Consider the following 25,567-nt stretch of genomic DNA (forward strand, 5'->3'; position numbering starts at 1 on the left):
AAAATATTTATTACAGGCTCAATCCGCTCTTTATTAAAGCAACTTACAAGTTGCTTTTAAAAGCAATAAAAGTTGATGTCTAGACGTCATTTAAATAAGCATGATGTTTTATTTTCATCAATTTTTTTTTTATTATTATTGCTTAACTTTAAGGTGAAGCAGTTTCTGGTGAAATTAAGCTACCAAACTTGGGTGATTCGAACATAGGGCCTATATATTCCTTTTGGAAATTGTTATTAGCACTCCAAACTTTCTATACTAAATAGATTAACCTTTCGAACTGCTGCTTAATCCATAGGCAGGCAAGAGACAACCTGGCAAACTGAAAAACATCTCAATTTTAGAAAGAAATATATATTTGTGAAGAGTATATAATGAGATTTTTTTTAGTGCCAATAACATCTTTTTATAAAAAAAATAAAATAAAATAAAAAAATCTTCTAGGATTAGTAGATTAAACCAACCCTTTTATATCACGTGCCGATCTGTAATTTATTAAATATATTTTATTAATTTTGAATATGTTGCCAGAGCCCTTACCGAGCCTTGTCATGCACATGCCTTTAACCCTTCCACTTTAGCGCGAGTGTATGCCTATACTCTTAAATTAAAAACCGAGAGTACAATAGAAAGTGTGAATAACGTCGTATATCTGTATTAACTGTTATTTAAAGTTTTGAAAGCCAATTAACTCGAAAAATAAAAGACGGGATAATTCTAGATAGACGCATCTAATCCGTAAATCCACCAATTTCCAAGAATAATATCGCGAAACAGAAGTAAAAATGAACCTTCTATTTCTTTGGCCAAAGAAAAGATAAAAAATCAACCTTCTATTTTTCCACTTTAATCGTACTTGAGTTTCCTGTTTTACCCCTTTTGCTAAGATCAAGCTGAAAACCAAAAGGAACAATACCATCTCCTCCCGCAGAGTTTGGGAACTGAACGGCCTCTACCGTGCCGTCGTATTCGTCCGCCAAGGGTCGTCATCGTCGTAGTCTTCCTCTGGCATCGTCTTCCCAGGTTCCTTCCTCCGCCAGAGTCAAAGCAGAGAGAAATAGGGGTAAAACGGTCAGAACGGTGTGTTTCCATTTCACGTTGGAGCTCTGAGGGACACGTGGCTGGTACCGTCACCCGCTGTCATTTTTTTTTTTTTTTTTTTTTTACGTATTCTGGAGGCTTTCCTGTGCTTTGCTCACCCCCTCGTCTCCGCCTTCGCAGGACCGCAGCTCTGCAGATTCAGGAAGGTGGTTGCTTTCCGAAGCCAAAACCAAAAAGAGAGCAACCCAGAAATGTTCAGGTAACAAACAACATTTCTGAAACACTCTGCAAATCAAATAGGGCAAAGGGTCTCACACCCTCTGCCCCAAAATTTGAAGTCTTTCAGTTTCTGTTGGGTTTGAATTTGACCTTTTGGGACAAAGATTCTTGTTGGGTTTTCATTAGTCAAATCGAAGTTCATGGCAGGATGGTCATCCTTAACAACTGGGTTTGTCTTAGATTGCGTCGAAACTACTGATACATGTCAGAAAGATGGTGTTTTTCCTGAAACTAATGATGTTGGTTCTGTAAAAGATGGTGTGGATTCTGATGAGGGTGATCAAAAGGGTAGGCTGAGCTGTATATTTGATCAAGTCTTGGCTGTTTTTCTTAAGGAAATTGGTGATAAAGATGGTGTTGTTAGGCCTGTCCCTGCCATGATTGATGATAGGCAACCTGTGGATTTGTTCAAATTGTTCTGTGTGGTGAAAGATAGAGGTGGGTATGATTCGGTTTCAAATAACAGTTTGTGGTCTTTTGTTGCTGTTGAACTGGGTGTTGATCCGGAAGTAGTGTGTTCTGTGAAATTGGTTTACTTTAAATATTTGAATGAGCTGGAGAAATGGTTTACGGAGATTTGTGGAACTAGGAGCTTGGGAAATGGGGAGTCTGGATGCAAAGGGAATTTGCATCCGTTGTCTTCGGAGTTGGAGAGAGAGTTTAGAGGTTTGTTGTCCAGTTGGCCCGAGCAGAAGGGAAAAAGTGATGGAGAGGTTCATCTAGAATCTGGAGAATGCAATGGTGATGATGACGAAAAAGTTTGTAATGACGATCAGAACGATGTTATGATATCACTCTCTAGTCTCAATAAAAAAGAAAATGATCGTAAAAGAAAGCGAGAATCCTTAGTACGAATGCTGAATTGGGTAGGCCAGATTGCAAAGCAACCAAATGATCCTTCAATTGGAGCAATACCAGGGCCAACTAAGTGGAAAGAGTATAGGAGCGATGATGAGTGCTGGGTCCAAGCAATTAGAGCAAAAGAGGCATTGCTGATAAGAAGGAATGTTAATTCAAAGACTGAAGAATATCTCCAGCAGGTACATTTGTTTGTTTGTGTGTTTGTCTAAAGGGTTTTTCTTTTTGCTTCTCGACTACAGCCATTTCTTGAATTTGATATGCATAGTATAGTTAGTCTTTCGAGTATACTCTTCTTGCTTCATAACTTTTATCTTATGAAATTAAAGAGTTGTTGTATCTGTAAAATTTTTAAGTTATTAATGAGATGATGAAAATCATCCCCTGTGATAATTTGCCATTGTTTCTGCCTCGAGTAAGTTAACCTCCACAATATGATAGCATCATCCACCTTAATAGGGCATTGCATTAGTTTGTAATCTGAGTACTGCTAATATACTTTTTCGGGAACTGCATGGCACTCGTAAACCTAAACAGGTTTGCAGATAGTTCACACATCAACCCTACTTAATTCAGCAATATCCACTCTTTGGTCCGATGCTTCTGGTTCATCAAGTTTGTCTAGCTATACTCTTCCTTTTCCTTTTCTGCTCCAATTTTTGTTTTCCTGGAACTGTGAATATTCACATATGAAATTAAATTAGTTTCCAATTTTATAAACAGATCATGGTCTAAACTTGCAGAAGAAGCTCAAGACGCATCCATTGTTGTTTGAAGATAATATTGTTGCTGGTCGCCAGTGCTCAGGGAGGTTACGATGTAGTGAAAGGCTTCCTCATTCAGTTAAATCTCGCTCATGCCCTTGTTGCCGTAAAAAAGAGGTGGAAAACGATTCTGTGGAGCAAGCACCTGCAGAAGTTGATTTATTGGCCACTGATACGGCGTCTGAGGATAATCCCCGCGAAAAGGATGTCTCTGTAGGCGCTCACGCTCAAGCTGATGTCCCTGAATGGACTGGTGTGGCTTCTGAAAGTGATAGTAAATGGCTAGGCACACGGGTATGGCCCTTGAAACGTGAAGAAGACAGCCTCCCTAGTGAAACAGATGCCATTGGCCAAGGAAGACAAGATAGGTGTTGTTGTGGATTTGCAGGTTCTGTTGCATGTTTCAGATTTCACATTACTGAGGCTAAGATGAAATTGAAGAGAGAACTTGGTTCCTTGTTCTATCATTGGCGATTTGATCGAATGGGTGAGGAAGTTTCTCTTCGGTGGACAGCCGCAGAAGAAAAGAGATTCAAGGATTTGGTAAAGTCAAATCACTCAAATTCTCCTTTTATTGAGGGAAATAACTCAAAATCTTCTTCCTTTTGGGGTAGTGCATCCAAGTGGTTTCCTAGAAAAACACGGGAAGATTTGGTCACCTATTACTTCAATGTGTTTCTTGTCCAGCGCAGAAGTTATCAAAATCGTGCCACTCCAAAACACGTTGATAGTGATGATGACGTAACAGAGTTGGGATCTCTAAGTAATGGTTTTAGGCGTGAGGTAGTCGAACTTTCAGCCAATTCTCTGCCATGTTCTCTGAATCAGCAGTCCACTGATTTCGACTAGATATAAAATCTGTACCTGGAGTTAGAGAACCAGCCTGGGGTTTCAAGCGCTGCATTAACATATTGAATGGGGATGCAATTTTCAAGGGTGTGTGTGTCGTTGTGGAAGCAGACCTGGTGGGATTAGTGGTGACGCCAGAAGGTAGAATTGGTGGAATGCGCCGAAGAATGTTGTTGGTACTCAACAAGTGTCTCCAGCTTTCGTTTTGAAGAACCATGCTACAATTTTGGATGGCTGCATCGTGATATTGTATCTTATACCAGGTTCTATAACCTTGGATACAACTATAGAAGTAGATAGGGAAACATGAGAGGAAGAGACACAGAGTTGTCAAGTTTTTGGGGCTTTTCTTTTCCTCTCTTAGAAAACCTTTTTTTCTTTGTTGTAACTTCTGACAGGTTTTTTCTTTCTATAAAAACTAAAATTAGCATATGGAACTAAATGCTGTGACCCTTTGCCTTTCAGTTTTAAGTGATGTGATTTTGTCTTTGCCATTCTCGTTTTGGTTCTCTGTTCCAACACAAACATGTCGGTTATACTTAGGTGTACGTGTTGCAACATTTTCATTTTTTTTGTCAAACGATAGATTTTGGTAGATTAGATGTTAAATTAGTCACCGACGGGGTTCGAACCCATGATATTTTCCAAAAGTCCTCAACACGACGAAGTCTTTATGGTCCCATTAAGTTCGTATACATAGAGTTGTTCCAAGAGTTAACTGCTATATATAACTTTGATGTTTTGATTTGGATAAATTTTGTTCGGTTCCAGAGAAAATGCAGGAAAGTAAATTAGATTTCAAGTAATTTTCTCTAATTTTTGTGTTTTGGGAACTTAATTATGCGTTGCATTGAGTTTAATTTAAACTGTTTATAGCTGAATTATGTATTTTTTTGTGTGTTTATCACCCCCTGGAATGTATCACTAATCGATACACTTATATTATTTGTGGCTGCGTATGTATTTATGTATGTATGAATGTACGCACGCATTCCCGACCGCTATGAATGAATGTTGTATACTTGTTTTTCTGTGTGCTTGTTGATGCAATACCCTAGAGAAAGAAGGTCAGAGTCCACCGGTTGAGATCGTTGTCGAATTCCTCTGTAAACTGTTTTGTTTTTATGGATTCTGTTTTATTCAAACCTAAATGCTTGGTTCAAGCTTTGTTGAGTTGAAGAAAACTCTGGTTTTTCTTGCTGCAGGAGCCTTGAATCTGTCGATGCATCCAATACTGGAAACAACTTGTACATAACAGGATTATCCACGAGCGTTGCCTCCACTGATCTTGACAAATTTTTTAACAACGGATCACCTGACAATGAGAATAACAATCTTATACGGATAGAACTCACCGTAGGACATGTACTTTATTCTGCTACGCGGTTCAAATAACTGTTCTACGTTCTAACGTTGTGTTGTACCAAGAAAACATGCTGTCCTTTCTGACTAGACTCACATACAGTAGGTCATGCTGCGTGATTACTAGTTCATAGCTTCCTGTTCATCTGGAAGATAATAATATTTCGAGAGCCTTCCATATCATATTCTGAGAGACTTGCATATAAGCATTTGTTTCAGGTACTGGACTGCAATCTGGTTACAGACCCTTGCACCGGAGAATCTCGTGGATTTGGCTTTGTCATAATGGAAACTGTTGAGGACGCAGAACGCTGCATCAAATATTTCGACCGGTCTGTTCTTGAAGATCGATTAGTTACCGTGGAAAGGGTAATAGTTTCTGTCAAATGTTCAAGAAAATTGTTGTGCGGTATGCAGTTGATTTGTTTATACTTTTTCTTATGAAGTTTTTACCTCTCAAAAAGTGTTGCCTAATAAGCTTGGCAGCAGGTTTGGTCACTGTAGCTTCATCGAATTCACAATCTAAGCTCTAAACAGTTGAAACTATCCCATTTACGACATTAGTTTCTGCGTTGAGATTCAAAAATCATCTATACAAACTCAACTATTTTGCCGAGGGTTATTCATGTTTCTTTGTTGGCAACAGCGTCTTCCATGGTTGCTTATTAACCTTACTATTTAAGTACACTAGAGGCATTGAAAATTCTTCTCGTTGCATATGCTGCTATGGACCGTCCATCGCGATGATTATGATCCATACGGAAGCAGCCGCAAATGGAAGGCAGTGTTACTGTTTTGAGTAGAACTGAGATACTGTAGTATTCTTGTATTCATATCTCATGAAGCATGGTTTACAAAGATGCAGGACGTGATCGTGATCATGACCGCAGATGATCACGGAGCTATTCACGTCGTAGGTGGATGAACATTCCAGGGAGTGCCGAGGAAGATCACGCTCTCCATATGGTGGGAAGGTGGATGAACATTCGGACTCGTACAGGAGGCACAGGGAACGCTCCTTGTCAAGTGGCAGAAAGTTAGAAACTCTAGATACAGAAAACAAATCCAAATGCGCATTTGATCATCCCCTGCATGTTTGTTTTACACCTAGATGTGGGGTTTTGGGATCTTTAGCCCATTTGCCCTTTTATTTTCGAGACGAGCTTGGCTCCTAAGCAGTTACTCCTCAATTCATTTTGTATTCGATTCACAAGACTTTGTATTTATGATCGGAACTGTTTATATAATAAATCACTTTGTAAAGATCATCTTTACAAAAATCAATTAAAACTAAGATCGTTTAGTCAATCAATTGTAGTAAACAGATAAACGGTCTATAATGCTTTATAATTTCGTTCATTTGTTTTTCTATATAGTTTGATGATTAAAGATCTCATATTTTATTGATTTTTTGTAGAAATGATCTTGACTTGATAGAGTAAAATCGACCACGAAATAAATTGAACTACTCCTCAACTATTGAGGAGCCAAGTTAATTCCTTTGTTTTCACCAAGCATTTCTGCAATATTGTTATACACAATTAACAATTTATACAAAAGTGACACCTATCTCATTCGCTATTGTTATGGCAGCATTTAACGTAAAAATATTCGTATGCCAAATTTGTTGATAACTTTCACCATGTTAAAATAATCTTGGTTTTCATGCATCGCTAATCAATTTTCTTTTTCTATTTGAATTTCAATATTTATTGTAAGTGAGAGGTTTTAGATCTAAGTCTCTTTAAAGGTTAAGTTGAACCACATTATTATAGCAAGCGCATTGTAAGGTTAGCCCACTCCCCTACCCTAAGATAGATACTATCGTTTGTTAAAAAAAAAATAAAAGTTCATTTTTGTTGGTAAATGACATGTTTAGCAAAAAGAAATGTGAAAATTTATTACACAAGCATGTGGTATCTAACTCATGTGACGGATTACCGGCGGTGTCCTAATATTGCATAATGATTCACCAAGAATTCTGTTCAAATTATTTAGTGATTGATGTTGTCAAACTATGAATTCATACTAAAAATTACTTAAATTTTTGGGAGTTTTAACGAAAAACTCACGGTACTATTCATTTTAATGAAAAACCATATTTTTACAATAAAAAGTCAATCCTAGTACTATTTACTTTACCCTTTATTTTTTCATTATCATTAAAACTCAAAGTTTTCAATTTCTTTTCATTAGTTTTCCTTAAATTTTTTATGCAACATCACTCTTAGACCAACTTTAATAGATGGGGATAAAGCTTAAACTTTTGGGCTTCGCTCTCCCTAGCCCACTCGCCCAAATGATTCGGTAGGTCCAAAAGGAATTAAGCCTTGCTAAATTCTTAGAGCAAATCTAGCTTAAAAATATTTTTTCTCCTCGAGACTTATTTTAGCTCAATAGTTGAAGATAGTCTTATAGTATTGCATATCGAGGCTCTTAAATTGACGAATAGGAGCTAGCAGTAGTAGATCCAAGCAAAATTATTCAGGGGTCATATGTAAAAGTTCACAAACATTCTTAATTGTATAATAGCCTAAAAAATTAAACCGTAGGTTTCATTATTCATAATTTATAAACAAATAATAATAAAAGTTACAATTGTCGACAACACGATTTCATATTTTGAAAATGTTGCATTATAGTTTCATTATCAATGGAAGAAAAAACACTGCTCTCAATATAAACAATCATACTATCACTCAACCGTTGACTTTCCATTCAAAATTACACAATGGACTTTTCAAAACTCATAGCTAAAAAGGTTCTCTCCACTAAAGCAGTAGCAACCAGTATAACCAAACACAATGTAATAAGCAACTACACATGATTATATACTATATTTCTCCTTGTCTCAACCTCTTTTTTTTTTTTTTCTTTGCAAGATTACCAATTCCTTTCAGCTGAGAAAATTCACTATTCGAACTCATATCAAGAATATAATGCCCATGTTAATCTTGAAGTGCCAAGAGTTGACAAGTAAAAAATTCATTTGGATAAAATTGAGCAAAATGAATTAGCTTTTGTTCATCAAAAGTCCAAAATGAAGCATTCGTGTGACGACCTGTCCCTAATTTTCCATGTAATTGTCTCCCCAAGTTTGTAAAATGACATTTATGCCCTTTTGGCAAAAGTGGAACCTGACGTGGACGTAGTTATTCGGCTTCTAAATTATTTTTCTCAATATCATAATTAATTAGTACTCGTTATTACGAATACGTGAGCGCAAGGTAGACCTGAATTGAAGTAGTAATGAAAAAGTTACGTTTAGTTAAAGTGCATTAACAATGGGTAGATTTTTACACGTGCATGCTAATTATTCAGTATTGGATACTACTATTTGATAAGGCACGTTAGATTTTGTGTGATTTCAAATTTGTACAAATCTTATCCCCTTCTCTCTTTAAATGTGTCCCGTGCACTATTCTCCCTCACCAACCAACCAATCACTTTCCCACATTTTCTCACCCAATCAGACAGCTCCTCTCTCTTTCTCATTGACCAATCAGAAAACCTTTCTCTTTCTCTTCTTCTTCTTCTTCTTCTTCTTCTTCTTCTTCTTCTTCTTCTCCTCTCACGCCAAGCCTCTCTCTTCCTTCTGCAACACAAAGAATCATCATCAAACCTCATAAATCGACCCTCAAATCACCACCATCGTGCTCCCCTCATCCTCATGAGTCCATCCATATGAGCCAATCTAAGTGGTTGAGTTTTGAGTGTCCAACTTGGAGCAACTTGGAGCTCCGACTTGGATGTAGGTTTTTTCGACAATTTTTCGTTCAAGTTGCACGGTTTTGGAAGGTTTGGAGACATCTAGGCAACTCTCTGGAGTCCCTAGCCTAAGTTCGAAGTGGAGCCATCATGAAAACACACGGTTTTGAGACAACTAAAATAGGTTCGAGACTTTCAAGGCTTTTTCAATCTATTTCCATCTAGTTTTTGGACTTTTGAAAGGTATAAACTTGTTCTCCTCTTCCTAGGCTTCATTTCCATATAAAGTACGTTGAAAATGGTTCAGAAATGAGGAAGTTATGAAGTTTTAAATTTTAAATTTTTTTCCAGAAACCGGCAAACCAGATAGTAGCGGACAGCGAAGGACAACCAGAGAAGAAAGAGAATATTCCGTTAAAATTAATGGAATATTCTAACACCGTTAAGTAACGCCGTTAAACTTAACGGAATATTTCGTCAAATCTGACAGAATATTCCCTAGGGTTTCTGTCAGTTTGTCAGGCGCGTGGTTGACACGTACGAGTCCGTGACGTCGAGTAAAATGTTTTCGTATATTTAAACCCTCCATTTGAGCAAACTATGGGGGATTTTCCTAGCCTTTTAGTGTATGTCCTTAATTAATTAGTATAGTTGTTTCACATATAGGTGAGAACTACCCCGAGGAGGTACGAGGACAAGCAAGGCTAGGAGGCTATGATTCAACCACGTATCAGTGAGTGGAAATTTGTTTTTATATATTATATATAAAGTTTATAATTTCACATGTGCTTTTGGATTGATTTTACGCCTATCATGCCATATTTTATTTAATTTTAAAAAATGCCATTATATTGTTGAGATTTATATATTGTAATGGCATGTTCATATATATATATATATATATATATATATATATTATACTTGCTTATCATGCATGCTTGCACCAATGTAGTACTCGCATGGGTCAGGGCTAGGCTTCACGTGTATGTTCACATCACACTGCACGCTCACCTTGGATCCATTATACGTGCCAGTCCTATCGTACAGGTTCCAATAGGCAACTCCGACTTGTATGTGATGCGCCTAGCACCAATGTTCACGTCATTGTAATACTAGAGCGTATATTATGATTACACTCAATCCTGTTCATGGAAGAACTTATCTGCATGAGCTCGTGTGTTAGCTTAGGTTGATGAGCACCTGATTTTACCTATGCAACTGTTGAGATATTATGATTGGCGTATTTTTGGATTTATTGTTGATTTACAGTTGATTTCATACTTATATGTAATATGATTTTCTAGAAACTATACATGTTTTATGGCGAGGTGGTAATATGTTTAGAAATAAATGTGTTTTATAAACCTTTGTTTTTTCCCACTCACCCTTCTGTTTTTTGCCCCCCCCCCCACAGGAATTAGATAGCTGAACTCGTGTGGCATACGAGGAATCTCCGGCGTATTCTGACATTTCTATAGATAAATGTAGGAGATTTTTTTCCGATTGTGTATTAAGTACTTTAATTAGTTTCAATTGCACTACTTTTGTCGTACTGTCATCTATGCTCTGAACATTTGTGTTTTATGAGTTTTTCCCACTACTACGCACTCGCTACTTTAGATTAAATAAATGTTAGCTTTGGTTTTAAATTTATCCATATTTTTCTTATGCATCATTTTCCTTTTTGGTTACATCACCTTGGGGTGTCGGCTAGCATGTCTCGACTCTGGTCGGGGCGTGTCAATTCGGATTTGTTGCAACATGCTGGTCTGCTTGTCTAGTGTTTCTTATGAAGTAACCTATTCTAAAACTACGTTTTCTCCAAGTAATATTTTTAAGAAAATTAATAAGAAGAGCAACTCATCTTTTGAGATATTTTATCAAGCAATCGGAAAAGCATCACAAAGGACAACTCCAAAAAAATAGCATCTAAGTCATTTATGAAAATTAACGAGAGTTCAAAATGTTAACTGACCTTCCTTGCCCCTTCATGCATGAAAAAGGGAGGTAAAAAAGAAAATTATAAGAAAAGGGAAAAAAAGAGAGGGAAAGATGGGTGTACCCTAGACCTAGAGAGAGAAAGGGGACCCACGCTTTGAATTCCCAAAATCAAGAAAGCGGGAGCGGAGAGTGGGTGCGCGCTAGCTGCATCTCTTGCAAGGAAAGGGCGGACTTCAAATCAAATTTCAAATTTATTCAATTTTCTTTCTTTTTCCTTTTTTTTAAAAAATTTAAATTGTTAATTTGTTACATAAAAATGGTGAGTGGTATTTTGCTTGCTTGCTTGCTAGTAGTACGGCGGTTTTTTCCACTGTGGTCTCTCAAGTATGCACTTGCTAGGATAAGATCCGACAGCTGTGTTCCTGACACGTGTACGTCATTTACCTCTCTCTCCTTCTTTTTGCGAAATTTTTCATTGTAACATGAACACAAGTGGTACATCACGTGTTTTAATAGAAGTGATGAGAAATTTTATTTTTTAAGTTATTTACTCTTTATCATACATATCCCGCTATTTTTATAGTAACATGTGGTGTATTATTCTGTGTACCAGTCACACTAAAGACTCTCTCCCCTTTCCCGATGACCGCTTACTTTTTCTCCTCCTTCTCTTTGGCTTCGGTTTGCCTATTGGCTAACGGCTAATGGCTTGGCCTTTTATTCATCTTGGAGGTGGAGCCCAAGTAATACTTTTGAAAAGACTAAACTACCCCCAGAATGCCAATGACAGCACATCTTATCATACTTGGGGAATGATTCGAATGAAGGTGAGCGAATCGCAACCGTAGGTTTCGTTGTTAGACAAATGGCAACAAATTACTTCACATGCAGTTTACAAATTACAATATTTTAATAGAAAAAATTACAAGAATTTACAATGCTTTTTTTCAAAAATACTTAAAACAAATTACAATGAATATTCTCTCTCTCTTCTTATAGGATTTACAATGTTAATAGCTTGTTTGTTATACCTAAAGCCTCTTATAAGTATTTTGAAAAGAAAAAAAAGTTTAGGAAATTGACTAAATAATTATTCTACAAATTTCAATGAATGAACTTGTCATAATCAAATACTTACAATATATGGATAAAAAAATTAACAAAATATCTATATCAAAACACATTCACAAAACAAAACGCTTGAAGCTAAGTGTCTACGGTTTCTTGGATTGTGGGCCCTAGGTTACAAGCCTCTCTCGGGTTCCCACAATACCACCCTTGGCTACATTCATTGCAATAATTTAAATCTCATAGAGGCCAATTATTGAACAAAGGCAATGTTAGGGAGAACAAGAGTAGTGTGACAGCCCGTTCTGAATGTGTCTATTATGTTATCCTTGATGGCATGAATGTCTATTTTACCCTTGGACGTTGTGTAGTGTCGTGTGGTTTTACTTTGGATGTGAAACTTAGACTTAGGTTTTATTTTCTTTTGTTTTGGTTGGTTGCCATCTGGACCACACACACGCACACACACCCAAACCCTTTCCCGTTGACTCTCTATCTCTCCTCTCTCTCGGATTTTCTTCCATTTCCATACAACTGTACTGACAAACCTCAAACCAACTTTTCCAGTCATAGATCGAGATTGTTGTTGGTGTTTTTGGACTCCTTGCAAGCTTAGGAGTTGATCCATACCTTTGGTTGGACGTGAAACCTTCGAAAACTCGAGTACCAGAATTTCCGATTTGATGTACTGTTCATGCAAACGTGATCGTGAAGTTTTTAGTGAGTTTTAAGGTTCTAGTAAGCTTTGGGACGTCTTCACGAAGCTCGGGGAGTAATTTTGAAGTGTTTTGGAAGTCGGGAAAGCTCGGATTGGCAAGTTGCAGAGGTGACCGGAATATCGAAGAATTTTTCGACGAATTTCAATGGGTTTAGGTTGCAAAAGTGGTAAGAATGTGTTCTATTCGTTTAGAGCTTCATTTTGGTGAGAATTTTATGGATTTTGGTTAAGAAATGAAGAAGATATTAAGGTTTGAAGTTTTTCCAATTTCCAGCGAAGACGACGGTCACCGACGAACCAAGGTTGAAGACGACGGAATATTCTATCAAGTTTGATGGAATATTCTAGTGGCATCAGGTTAGTTTTAACGGATTATGCTACTTTCTAACGAAATATTCCTAACGGCATTAACAGTTACCGTTAGGCATGCCAGGCACGTGGCCGCGAGTGGAGGCACGTCTGGCAGTGCCTTGGCTGGCACGTGGGTGATCGAAAAAAATTTCTAAAAATATAGGGATGTTTCTGAAGTTGTGTAAATCATGGTGGTATATTCAATCAACCCATTTGAGCATTGTATGAGAAGTTATTAGCTAGTTTCATTTATGTGCTTTAAATTAACATTTTTATGGTTTTTTCGCATATAGGTGAGACCTATCCTCAGGACGAGCGTAGTCAATCGAGGCATGGGGGCTACGACCTTTCCACATACCAGTAAGTGGGCTTTTGGTTTTCCGTATATACCTATATACTTGAGATTTTTCCCAGAAAATTGATTTAAATAAATTTATGTTTAGAAACGCCATGCATATTGATTTATACGTAGATCATTGAATTAATATAGTATGCATAAATGTGATTTGACGTTATGGATGCTCAGGTAAGTACTAGGTGAGTTGTAGATTGTTTATGTAAATTGATGATTATGTGAGATGTGTTGAGAGCTCATAAACCTGCACCCGATGTTAGTGTTCCCTGCTATGGTTAGGGCACAGTCGTTCACAGTGATGTTCACCTCCCGTACCATACGCTCACCTTGGATCCAAGTTAAGTGCACAGTCCTGTCCTACAAACCACTATAGGTGGTCCGACTTGTAGGTGACCCAGGATTATTCACACAGTCTTCACGTGATCGTAGCACTAGAGCGTATTTATTTTCACCCAGTCTTGCCGTACAGACCACTATAGGTGGTTCCGACTTGTGTGCAGGCATAATTTATGAGCTAGGAGTTTAGTCGTACAAGCCACATTAGGTGGATCCAACTAATATGTTATTTCTCATTGATCTATTTTACCTAAGTTACTTATTCTGTCATATTCAGATATTTGGCATGGCATATTTATGATTAAAGCTTGTTGAGCATGGTTTTGAGATACGAATATATATATATATGTTCTATTTTCTGGGAAATTATACAGGTTTTACGGCGAGGGGTTAGAACATTTGAGAAACAAAATGGTTTTGAAATGCTTTGTTTTTGCCCACTTACACTTTCTGTTTTGAGCCCCTCCAGGTTTTAGGTATAAGTTATCGTTGGTGGCTCACTAGGTTTCCAACGGATGTTCTGACAGAATTCACAAATGTAGATCACCTTTGGGTGTTGTTTAATTAGTACTTGTCCTGTCGGACTGCACCTAGGTTATTTATGCTCTGGTTGTGTATTTCACACTTAGTCTCGCACTAGTACCTTTTCTTAGCTAGTATTGCTGGTAACTTGGTTTTTATTTATTCGTATTTCTCTATATCAATATTGCTTCCGCACTGTGCACATGGTTACGTCACTCTCACGTAACAGCCAGCATGTCTTGATTTAGGTCGGCATGTGTCAGTTTGGTATCAGAGCCTAGGTTTGGCAGTCCTGCATTTTTGGTGATTATTCTAATTATTTTGTTGTCTTCTGTCAGAATTATGCCACCTCATAAAGAGCCAAGTCGTTTATCTGAGCCTAGTTTCCCCGATGTAGCTCAGTTAGGGGAAGTTATTGCTACTACTATTCAGTCTGCACTTCGCCCTCCTCAGAGGACTGCCCTGGAGACTATGTATAACTTAAAGTTGGATAAGTTTGAGGGTCATGAAGGACATAGAGTAAAACGGTGGATCGAGCATCTTGAAAAGACTTTTCGAGTGATGCAAAGCTGAGGGAATCTTTCTTCTGAAAGGTAGGTCGAGACGACTACATGGTTCTTAGGTCAAGAACCAGTATCCTGGTGGGAACATGAGGCTTATCATTTGACCCCAAAGAAAATTGCTGACTGGGAAGTGTTTAAACAGTTGTTTCGGAAAAGGTTTATTCCCCCTGAGTATATGGATCGCAAGAAGCAAGAATTTACTCAATTGAGATAGGGGAAGATGACGGCGAATGAGTATTATAGGAGATTCACTGATTTGTCTCGCTATGATCTGGAAGTTGCTGCTAATCCGATTGAGATGCTTCGTCGTTTCATATTAGGTACTAAGAAGAAGTGGCGTTCTATGGCGACCACTACTCCTTGTGCTTCTTACCAGGAGTTCTATGAGATTTTGTTAATGATTGAGGATTAAGAGAATATACCTAGTGAGAGTGAGGAAGAAAAAAAGGACGGCAATCAGAAGAAAGATGATAAAGATAAAGGTCAAGCATCTCAAGGACCTTGCAAGACTCAGAACTTTAAGCGAAGTAGAGCTAGTTCCAGTTCTTCCAGCTGGGGTTTTAGTGCCACTGGTTAGGGAAGAGGTGGTAGATTTTATGGGGGGGGTCCTAGGTTTCAAAGACAGGGAGATGCTACTAGTGGAAGGGCTCCGTTGTGCCGCAGATGTAACAATAGACATTTTGGAGAGTGTAGGCGGGGCAACAGTGGATGTTTTACTTGTGGGCAGATGGGCATAGGGCTATAAATTGTCCTCAGAATCAACAGAGGACCCTAGCAACCTTCCTTGCCACCATCAGCGTCGATCCAGCAAGTTCCAGGGTCTGGTAGTTATGGCCAGATGGGTCGTGGTGGTGCTTACCATTATCAGGGTGATACCACTCCTTATGTTTCAGGGCAGTATCAGTATTCCCAAGATCTTTATTATCAGAGTGGGTATCCTCAGTATTCTGGAGGTTATACACCATATCCTTCTATTCCAGCTGATGGATCTTAGTGGTATCAGGGAGGACAGCCCCAGCAATGAGAGATTACTTCCAGTAGTGCAGGATCTTCAAGGCAACCTGGTCAGCCAAGTCAGGGCCGTGGTGTGCAAAGGTGAGGTAATCAACCTAGTAGAGGTCATGGGAGACGACAACAAGCCCATAGACGTATTAACAATATATCTCTGCAGGATGCTCAAAATAATCTAGACTTGATCATGGGTACGTTAAACATTCTTGGTCACTTTGCTAAAGTTTTAATTGATTATGGGGCTACACATTCTGTTATTTCTCATACATTTGCTCAAGTGACGCAACCTCATCCTACACCTCTAGGATATGATTTAGAGTTTGCTATGCCTAGAGTGGAGAGATGTTATGTTGATTGCGTATATCCAGGATGTCCGGTGATGGTGGACGATGTAGTTATGCTAGCTAATCTTATCTCGTTAGATATTGTTGATTTTGATGTGATTTTGGGCATAGATTGGTTGCATTATAATCATGCCAATATAGATTGCTACGGGAAAACAGTTACTTTCCATCGTCTTGGATTACCTGTGGTTACTTTTGTGGGTGAGCAGAGTGGGGTGAGGTATGGCATTATTTCTGCTGTGAGAACAAAAAGGTTATTATCAAAAGGTTGCCAGGGATATTTAGCTCATGTGGTGTTAAATGATGTTGCTCTTAGTAGTGTGGAGGAAGTTGGAGTAGTCAGGCATTTTCCTGATGTATTCCCAAATAATTTACCTGGATTACTGCAGACCTAGATGTGGAATTCACTATTGATTTGCTTCCAGGTACAAATCCTATATCTTTGACTCCTTATAGAATGGATCCTGCTGAATTGAAGGAATTGAAAATCCAGTTGCAGGAATTAGTTAATAAAGGTTTTATTCAGCCTAGTACTTCACCCTAGGGAGCTCCAGTGTTATTTGTGAGGAAGAAAGACGGGACTCTGAGGCTATGCATTGATTATAGGCAATTGAATCAAGTAACAATTAAAACCCGTTATCCATTGCCACATATAGATGATTTGTTTGATCAACTTCGTGGTGCCTGCATGTTTTCTAAGATTGATTTGAGGTCTGGTTATTATCAGCTGAAGATTAAAAGTGAGGATGTTCCTAAGATGGCTTTTAGGACTCGATATGGTCATTATGAGTTTCTTGTGATGTCATTCGAATTAACTAACGTACCAGCAGCTTTTATGGATTTGATTAATCGAGTATTCCAGCCATATTTAGACAAGTTTGTCATTGTCTTTATTAACGATATGCTGGTATACTCTAAGTCTAAATCTGAGCATGTTCGACATCTCACTTTGGTGTTGAAGAGATTGAGGGAACACCAATTGTATGCTAAGTTTAGCAAAAGTCAATTTTGGTTGAATCAAGTGGCATTTTTGGGACATGTTATATTCGCCTAAGGTATTCTGGTGGATCCTCAAAAGGTAGTAGCGGTGGAGAATTGAGAACAACCACAAACCGTCACTGAGGTACGAAGTTTCCTTGGTCTAACAAGTTATTATCAACGGTTTGTTAAAGATTTTTCAGTCATTGCTTTGCCATTAACAAGGTTGACTAGAAAAGAGGTTAAGTTTGAGTGGGACAATAATTGTGAGCAGACCTTCTAGCAGTTGAAGTATTGTCTCACTCATGCACCTGTTTTGGCACTCCCAGATGATAGTGGTAATTTCGAGATCTATAGTAATGCTTCTTTGAATGGTTTGGGATGTGTGTTGATGCAACATGGTAGGGTGATTGCTTATGCTTCAAGATAGTTGAAATCTCATAAGATGAATTACCCTACTCATGATCTGGAGTTAGCAGCCATTATCTTTGCTTTGAAGATTTGGAGACATTATCTTTATAGTGAAAAATGTACAATCTTTACGGATCATAAAAGTCTTCAATATCTTTTTACTCAAAGAGATCTTAATCTTCGAGAACGAAGGTGGATTGAGTTGCTAAATGATTATGATTGCACGATTGAGTATCACCCTAGTTGTGCAAGTGTGGTGGCTAATGCACTTAGTAGGAAGACTCCAGTTAGACTTAATGCAATTTATGCTTGCCATGTTCCTCTTCTTGCTGATTTGAGGTCCACTAGAGTGAAGTTAGGGGTAGAAGAATGAGAAGAAGCCTTACTTGCTAATTTCCAAGTTAGACCAATTTTAATTGATCGTGTGCTTGAGGCTCAGATGAATAATGTGGAAGCCCAGGAAATAATTCAAGCAAGGAATCGGGGGAAGAAGAAAGACTTCAGAATTAGAGAATCAGATGGCATGCTTATGCAGGAGAGTAGAATATTTATGCCGAATAATATGGAATTAAAGAAAGAAATTTTGGATGAAGCGCACTGTACAGCATATGCAATGCATCACGGAGGTACTAAAATGTATCATACCATTCGACCATTTTATTATTGGCCAGGTATGAAAAGAGAAATTGCTGAGAATGTGAGTAGGTGTGCCATTTGTCAGCAAGTTAAAGCTGAAAGGAATAAGCATTTTGGGTTGATGCAGCCACTTTCCGTTCCACAGTGGAAATGAGAAAACATTACTATGGATTTTGTGTACAAGCTTCCTCGTACACATAATGGTTATGATGGCATTTGGGTGATAGTTGATCAGCTTACTAAGTCAGCACATTTTATTCCAGTGAGGGAGAAGTATTCTTTAAGCCGATTAGCTGAATTATTTATATCGAAGATTGTGAAGTACCATGGAGTTCCAGTTAGTATTGTCTCGGATCGTGATCCTAGATTTACTTCTAAGTTCTGGGTAACATTCCAGGAAACTCTTGGTTCGAGATTACTTTATAGTACAACATATCATCCTCAGACAGATAGACAATCAGATAGAACTATTCAAACGTTGGAGGATATGTTAAGATCTTCGGTATTGCAGTTTGGTGATGATTGGCATAAGCAGTTGGAATTAATGGGATTTGCCTACAACAATATTTTTCATTCAAGTATTGGTATGGCACCATTTGAGGCACTTTATGGAAGGTCTTATCGTACACCTTTGTGGTGGTCAGAAGTTGGCGAAAGAGTTTTGGTGGGCCCTGAGATAGTAGAGGAAACTACTCAAAATATTTAGGTGATTAAGTCTAACCTAAAAGTGGCCCAGGATCGATAGAAGAGCTTAGCAGATAAACATGCCACTAACAGGGTGTATAAAGTGGGTGATTGGGTACTTTTAAAGCTTTCACCGTGGAGAGGTGTGGTACAATTCCGGAAGAAAGGTAAGCTAAGTCTTAGGTACACCGAACCATATATGATCACCGAGAGAGTCAATGAAGTTGCTTACAGGCTTGAGTTGCCTCTAAAGTTGTCTAAAGTGCATGATATGTTCCATGTTTCCATGCTTCATCATTATGTTTCAGATCCGTCACATGTGATTCCTCCTCAACCTTTGGAAATTAATCCAGATTTGACTTATGATGAGGAGCCAGTGACGATATTGGATTGGAAAGATAAGGTGCTGAGAAACAAGACAGTGCGTTTGGTGAAAGTTTTGTAGAGAAATCACTCGGTGGAAGAGGCTACTTGGGAGACAGAGGACTGGATGAGAGAAATGTATCCACACCTGTTTTATGATTATTAGTGGATTGTATTTATTGTGTGAATTTCAAGGACGAAATTTTCTTAAGGGGGTAGGTTGTGACAGCCTGTTCCGAATGTGTCTATTATGTTATCCTCGATGGTGTGAATGTTTATTTTACCCTTGGACGTTGTGTAGTGTTGTGTGGTTTTACTTTGGATGTGGACCATTTATGTTAAGTCCTTAATATTTTGGAACCAATTAGGAACTTAAGCTTAGGTTTTATTTTCTTTTGTTTTGGTAGGCTGCCATCTAGACCACACACACGCACACATACCCCTTTCTCGCTAACTCTCTCTCTCTCTCTCCTCTCTCTCAAATTTTCTTCCATTTCCGTACAACTATACGAACAAACCTCAAACCAACCCTTCCAGTCACAGATCAAGATCGTTGTAGTTGTTTTTGGACTCCTTGCAAGCTCAGGAGTCGATCCATACCTTTGGTTGGACGTGAAACCTTCGAAAACCCGAGAACCAGAATTCCCGATTTGATGTATTGTTCATGCAAACGTGATCGTGAAGTTTTCAATGAGTTTTAAGGTTCTAGGAGACATCTTCACGAAGCTCGGGGAGTAATTTTGAAGTGTTTTGGAAGTCGAGAAAGCTCGGATTAGCGAGTTGCAGAGGTGACTGGAATATTGAAGGATTTTTCGGCGAATTTCCTTGGGTTTTAGGTTACAAAAGTGGTAAGAATGTGTTCTATTCGTTTAGAGCTTCATCTTGGTGAAAATTTCATGGATTTTGGTTGAGAAATGAAGAAGATATTAAGGTTTGAAGTTTTTCCAATTTCCGGCGACGGCGACGGTCATCGGCGAACAGTGGTTGAAGACGACGGAATATTCCGTCAAGTTTGACAGAATATTCTAGCAGCGTTAAGTTAGTTTTAACGGATTATGCTACTTACTAACGGAATATTCCTAACGGCGTTAACGGTTACCGTTAGGCGTGCCAGGCATATGTTCGCGCGTGAGGGCGTGTCTAGCCGTGCCTTGGCCGATGCGTGGGTGATCAGAAAATTTTTCTAAAAATATAGAGATGTTCCTGAGGTTATGTAGATCATGGTGGTATATTCAATCACCTTATTTGAGCATTGTATGAGAAGTTATTAGCTAGTTTCGTTTATGTGCTTTAAATTAACGTTTTTATAGTTGTTTCGCATATAGGTGAGACCTATCCTCAGGACAAGCGTAGTCAATCAAGGCTTGGGGGCTACGACCCTTCCACGTACCAGTGAGTGGGCTTTTGGTTTTCCGTATATACCTATATACTTGAAATTTTTCCCAGAAAATCGATTTAAATAAATTTATGTTTAGAAATACCATGCATATTGATTTATACGTAGATCATTGAATTAATATAGTATGCATAAATGTGATTTGACGCTGTGGACGCTCAGGTAAGTACCAGGTGAGTTGTAGATTGTTTATGTAAATTGATGATTATGTGAGATGTGTTGAGAGCTCATAAACCTGCACCCCGATGTTAGTGCTCCCGCTATGGTTAAGGCACAGTCCTTCACGTGATGTTCACCTCCCACACCATACGCTCACCTTGGATCCAAGTCAAGTGCACAGTCCTGTCATTCAGACCACTATAAGTGGTTCCGACTCGTAAGTGACCTGCGATTATTCGCACAGTCTTCACTTGATCGTAGCACTAGAGCGTATTTATTTACACCCAATCCTGTCGTACAGACCACTATAGGTGGTTCCGACATGTGTGCAGGCATGATTTATGAGCTAGGAGTTTAGTCGTACAGGCCACATTAGGTGGATCCGGCTAATATGTTATTTCTCATTGATCTATTTTACCTGAGTTACTTATTCTGTCATATTGAGATATTTGGCATGACATATTTATGACTAAAGCTTGTTGAGCATGGTTTTGAGATACGAATATATATACATATATATATATATATATGTTCTATTTTTTGGGAAATTATACAGGTTTTACGACAAGGGGTTAGAACATTTGAGAAATGAAATGGTTTTGAAAAGTTTTGTTTTTGCCCACTCACATTTTCTGTTTTGCGCCCCTCCAGGTTCTAGGTAGGAGTCATCGTTGGTGGCTCACGAGGTTTCCAGCTGAGGTTCTGACAGAATTCACAAATGTAGGGTCACCTTTGGGTGTTGTTTAATTAGTACTTGTCCTGTTGGACTGCACCTAGGTTACTTATGCTCTAGTTGTGTATTTCACACTTAATCTCGCACTAGCACCTCTTCTTAGCTAGTATTGCTGGTAACTTGGTTTTTATTTATTCGTATTTCTCTATATCAATATTGCTTCCGCACTATGCACATAGTTACGTCATTCTCACGTGACGGCTAGCATGCCTCGATGTAGGTCAGGGTGTGTCAAGTAATGCTAAAGAGATCAAATTTTTTAACCAAAGTTTGCAAACCAAAATGATGTGGTTGTTGATAATTAGATTATTATTCAAGTGTTGATTAACGTGCTTATTTTTTATTTATGACACATTATTTAATTTATAAATTTAGTTTATAGTTTGGTCTTCCTTAGCATTATCCATTGAACAAATGAAAACTACCCTAGGTATCTTTTTTTTATTTGTAATTTCTAGTTTTTACCTACAAGATTTTCTATTTCTTTGGAGTTAAAAAAAGAGTCCACAGTATCACGGTCAAGATATATATAGGCCACGCATTTACATTAGGATGCATTTGTTGCACTGTACTATCTCGAACTAGACTAGCTTCAGGGACTAAGTTGGATTGGCTTATACTAGACTAAACTGGACTGACTTAGTGAAGCATTTGATACAGTGTCAAACTAAAAAACAAAATAATTAACAAACTATAATATTATATTATTTAACACATTTTCAATAATATTTTTATTATTAATTCAACATCTTTCTTTCTTCTTCTTTTTTCTTCTAAAAATCTATGCCCCTCTCTGGAAATTTCTTTCCTCTTCTCCCTCTTTAGCTCTGTCCCATCTCTCATTTCTTTCATTTTTTCCTACAAAACCCAGATTCTTCCCATCTTTCCTTTGAACTCTATAATCTATACAACCAATCAATCATCATCTTTATTAGTTATCTGACTGACTCCATTGATTTTTCCAATTTCTTGATTTTCTTTTTCCGGTGAGTTGGTCAAAGTGTCAATTGAGAAAGAAAGAAGCTTTGAGCATTATTTGAAACAGAGCAATGGGTTTTTCTAGAGATGGTTAAAAGAAGAAAGCAATTCCCAAGGGTTTCTAGAAATTTTCTATTCATCCCTAAAGCTAGCCATCTAGGATTTTTTTTAGGAAAAATGAAGAACAAGCACCGCCGATTGCTAGCCACAGGTGACAACGCCGCAAAAAAAGAAGGAAGCCCAATGATTAGATGTCGTTATTTAGCAAGCAAAAGCTGGGGTCTGGATCTCGGCCTTAATTTTCTTTTAGTCCCGCTTAATACCAAGCGAAAATATGGGACTAGATAACGGGGTTTAGCAAAGCGGGGAAGGGTCTTGTAGTCGAGGCGAGCCTCATTTATTGTAGTCTAAGACCTTATCAAACATAGGATAATAATCTCAGTTAAGGAAGCCCAAGCCAATCCCTCCTAAGGAGGTAAAACAAACGCACCTTTAGGGGCGTTTGTTTACCCTAACTAAGTGGGACTGGACTGGACTAGACTAGCTGTTAGTCCACTACCGTATTTGTTCCGTGCTGGGATTAACATTAATGAAAGTAAAGGGGACTCGCATGGACAAAACCCTTCACTAAAAGGTCTTAGCGAGACCTCCCAATAACCATGAGAATGCTAAGACCTTTACTGCGTCTTCGTCTTCTCACGTTCTCTCTCTTCATCACCCTCCTTCTCCTTTTTCTGCTCTTTTCGTTTGCTCGTGTTGCCAACATTGTCAACACTCGCCAACCTAGAATCACATCGTCTGCTCATTTCGAATCTTACAGAACCCAGAACCCGTCGCATTCTCTCTCTGATCTCGCTGTTGTTTTATTCACTTTGATTCGAATCGCAAAACCCAGACTCGAAAGCGAGTAGACAGAGCCCAGATTTGCTGAAATTGCAACCCACATTCGAATCACGAAACCAGATTCCATTGCAAATCCCATACTCAAATTGCAAAACCAAATTCATTAGAAGCTATGCACATCTTTCAATTGTCAAACACAGATTTATGCAGAACAACTTTTCAAGAATAAAAAAAGAGAAAAACAGTAAGAGCTTTCATTCATTCAAGATAGTTTTCTAGAAAAATGAAGGGCATAAAGAGAGAATGAGTGCTTTGGTTCTAGAGAGATAATGAAAAGAGGAAAAAGGATAAAAGAAGATGGAAAGCTCTGGTTCTCGAGAGAGTCTGGAAAAAGGAAGAGTGTTCTGGAAAAAATGAAAAGGAATAGGAAAAAGAAAAAGGAAATAAATAAATATTATTTTATTTTTGTTAGTCTGACACTGCACCAAACGCTTCACTAAGTCAATCCAACTTAGTGTAGTTTAAGCCAGTCCAGCTTAGCCCTTGAAGCTAGTCTAGTATGAGATAGTCCGATGCAACAAACACACCCTTAGGCCATCTCCAACCAAATGGTCCAGAAGGCCAGAGGGTCGAAAATAGCCCAAAAATCGTCTCCAACTGAGGGTTAGGCCAGATGGCTCATGGGCCCCACGGAATCTGAAATGGCCAAATGGCCAACCAGCTAGCCCAATCCAGCCAGCCCCAGGTTGAGCCAGAAATTCGAGCATTCCTGTCAGATATAACCGACATGAATATATCCGACAGGAATTCTAAGCCATATTTCAAATGCAGCGGCTTGTTGACGTCAGCTAACTGTTTTTTTTTTTTTTTTAGAGTTTTATTTTTATTATTTTTTTCCTATAACTTCTATTTTTTTTTTTCTATAACTTCTATTTTACAAAATTTGTTTTAATTATTTTTTTTTTCCTATAACTTGTATTTTACAAAATTTGTTTCATATTTTTTTTAAATTCTAATTTTTTTTTCTTATAACTTCCTAAGTCATTATACAACATTAAATTAAATTAAGTAACATGAAACAACATTAAATAATATTAACCAGCATAAAAATTATACAATATAAAAAGAAAAAACATTTAACAACATGAAACTTAAAAAATATTTTTAAAAACATTTAACAACATAAAACTTAAACGCCTACTCCATGCTATTTTTGGCCCAAAGATGTGCAACAAGATCCTGTTGTAGGTACTTGTTTGTGGCACGGGAACGTATTATTCTATAACACCTCATGTACTCATTTATAGAGATACTACCAGTTCTTGGATTGAAAGGCAAATTAGGCCTATCATATATTTTTGCAGGAGCCCTTCTTAATCTATATGGATCTTCTTGGTCATCATCGAACTCTCCATCAATATACCCATCTCGCTCATCCTCCACCATCATATTGTGTAATATGATGCAAGACATCATAATGGAGTCCAAATTTTCTCGACTACACCCTCTTACCGGTTCGCTGATGATCTTCCACCATGTTTGTAGAATACTGAAAGCTCTCTCAACATCTTTTTGGTATGCCTCTTGGTGTAAGATAAACAACTTTTGCACACCATTCCTAGGGTTTGTAATTGCTTGGACATGTGTCGCCCACTTTGGGTAGATGTCATATGCCAAGTAATACCTCATATTGTATTGACGAACGTTGATGTAGTAGTCAAGTTGAGGTGATTTACCTTCCGTCAGGCAATTGAAAAAGGGTGAACACCCAAGAAGCATGCAATATCCATGTGTCATATGAGGTGACCACCTTTTAACACAACAGTTGGCTTTCTCGACTTTCCGCAGAAGCTTCCTTGCTATCCGGCGGGACAATTCTTCCAATCCCAATGCATACAGTCTAATGACCCTATCATGCTCGGAAACCCATGGTCTTCAACTTTGCGAATGAGCCGATTAAAATCTTCTTGATTTGGCCCGCGGAGGTACTCGTCTTTGTAAACCTGAACAATTGTGTCACATAATTGTTCAAGAGTATCAGGGCATGTAGACTCAAACATACCATGGATTTCATCCATCAAATCAGCTGGGGAGCCATAAGCCATCAGGAGTGTAATAGTAACCTTCTAATGAGGTGAGAAACCAGGGCGGCCTGCTTTATCCCGCTTCTGTCAAAAGTATGGATTGACCTACTGGACATCACGAAGTAAACGCTTGAAGACATGACGCCTCATCTAGAAGTGACATTTGAAATCCTCTTCTGTCTACATCGAGTTGGGGTTGAAGTAGTTGTTCATCAGATTGGCATGCGTCATC

The 25,567-nt window shown here is 38.2% G+C and overlaps 2 protein-coding genes and 1 long non-coding RNA gene across 4 annotated transcripts; all 3 read left to right on the forward strand.

Moving 5' to 3' along the window:
- The first annotated feature begins 835 nt into the window (after positions 1-835).
- LOC103963874 (AT-rich interactive domain-containing protein 2-like) lies at positions 836-4,285 on the forward strand. Its single transcript, XM_048590154.1, has 3 exons — positions 836-1,124; positions 1,222-2,360; positions 2,922-4,285. Exons 2-3 carry the CDS (start codon positions 1,461-1,463, stop codon positions 3,789-3,791), a joined length of 1,770 nt encoding a protein of 589 aa, XP_048446111.1. The 5' UTR covers positions 836-1,124; positions 1,222-1,460; the 3' UTR covers positions 3,792-4,285.
- Positions 4,286-4,567: 282 nt separating this feature from the next.
- Positions 4,568-6,078, forward strand: LOC125479932 (serine/arginine-rich splicing factor SR45a-like). The gene is made up of 4 exons (XM_048590096.1): positions 4,568-4,593; positions 4,997-5,156; positions 5,373-5,522; positions 6,019-6,078. The coding sequence occupies exons 1-4, from the start codon at positions 4,568-4,570 to the stop codon at positions 6,076-6,078; spliced, it is 396 nt and encodes a 131-aa protein (XP_048446053.1).
- A 2,479-nt stretch (positions 6,079-8,557) lies between these two features.
- Positions 8,558-10,487, forward strand: LOC125479977. Of its 2 annotated transcripts, XR_007260400.1 has the most exons (4): positions 8,558-9,104; positions 9,213-9,398; positions 9,528-9,594; positions 10,276-10,487. It is a non-coding gene; the product is annotated as an uncharacterized LOC125479977 (long non-coding RNA). The 2 variants fall into 2 exon arrangements; XR_007260399.1 differs by having other exon boundaries at positions 9,213-9,594.
- Positions 10,488-25,567: the final 15,080 nt, after the last annotated feature.

Source organism: the organism of the source record quoted next, unplaced genomic scaffold, assembly GCF_019419815.1.
Source record: "Pyrus x bretschneideri cultivar Hongxiangsu unplaced genomic scaffold, Pyrus_bretschneideri_v1 Contig30, whole genome shotgun sequence".
Lineage (NCBI taxonomy): Eukaryota > Viridiplantae > Streptophyta > Magnoliopsida > Rosales > Rosaceae > Pyrus > Pyrus x bretschneideri.

What these genes read in the sequence shown, in the direction of transcription:
- LOC103963874 (XM_048590154.1), top strand. Translation starts at nt 1,461, where the DNA reads ATGGCAGGATGGTCATCCTTAACAACTGGGTTTGTCTTAGATTGCGTC. An exon ending in CTGAAGAATATCTCCAGCAG is followed by an intron (nt 2,361 to 2,921) that starts GTACATTTGTTT and finishes CTAAACTTGCAG; the next exon opens with AAGAAGCTCAAGACGCATCC.
- LOC125479932 (XM_048590096.1), top strand. Translation starts at nt 4,568, where the DNA reads ATGCAGGAAAGTAAATTAGATTTCAA. An exon ending in TAGAACTCACCGTAGGACAT is followed by an intron (nt 5,157 to 5,372) that starts GTACTTTATTCT and finishes CATTTGTTTCAG; the next exon opens with GTACTGGACTGCAATCTGGT. An exon ending in GATTAGTTACCGTGGAAAGG is followed by an intron (nt 5,523 to 6,018) that starts GTAATAGTTTCT and finishes ACAAAGATGCAG; the next exon opens with GACGTGATCGTGATCATGAC.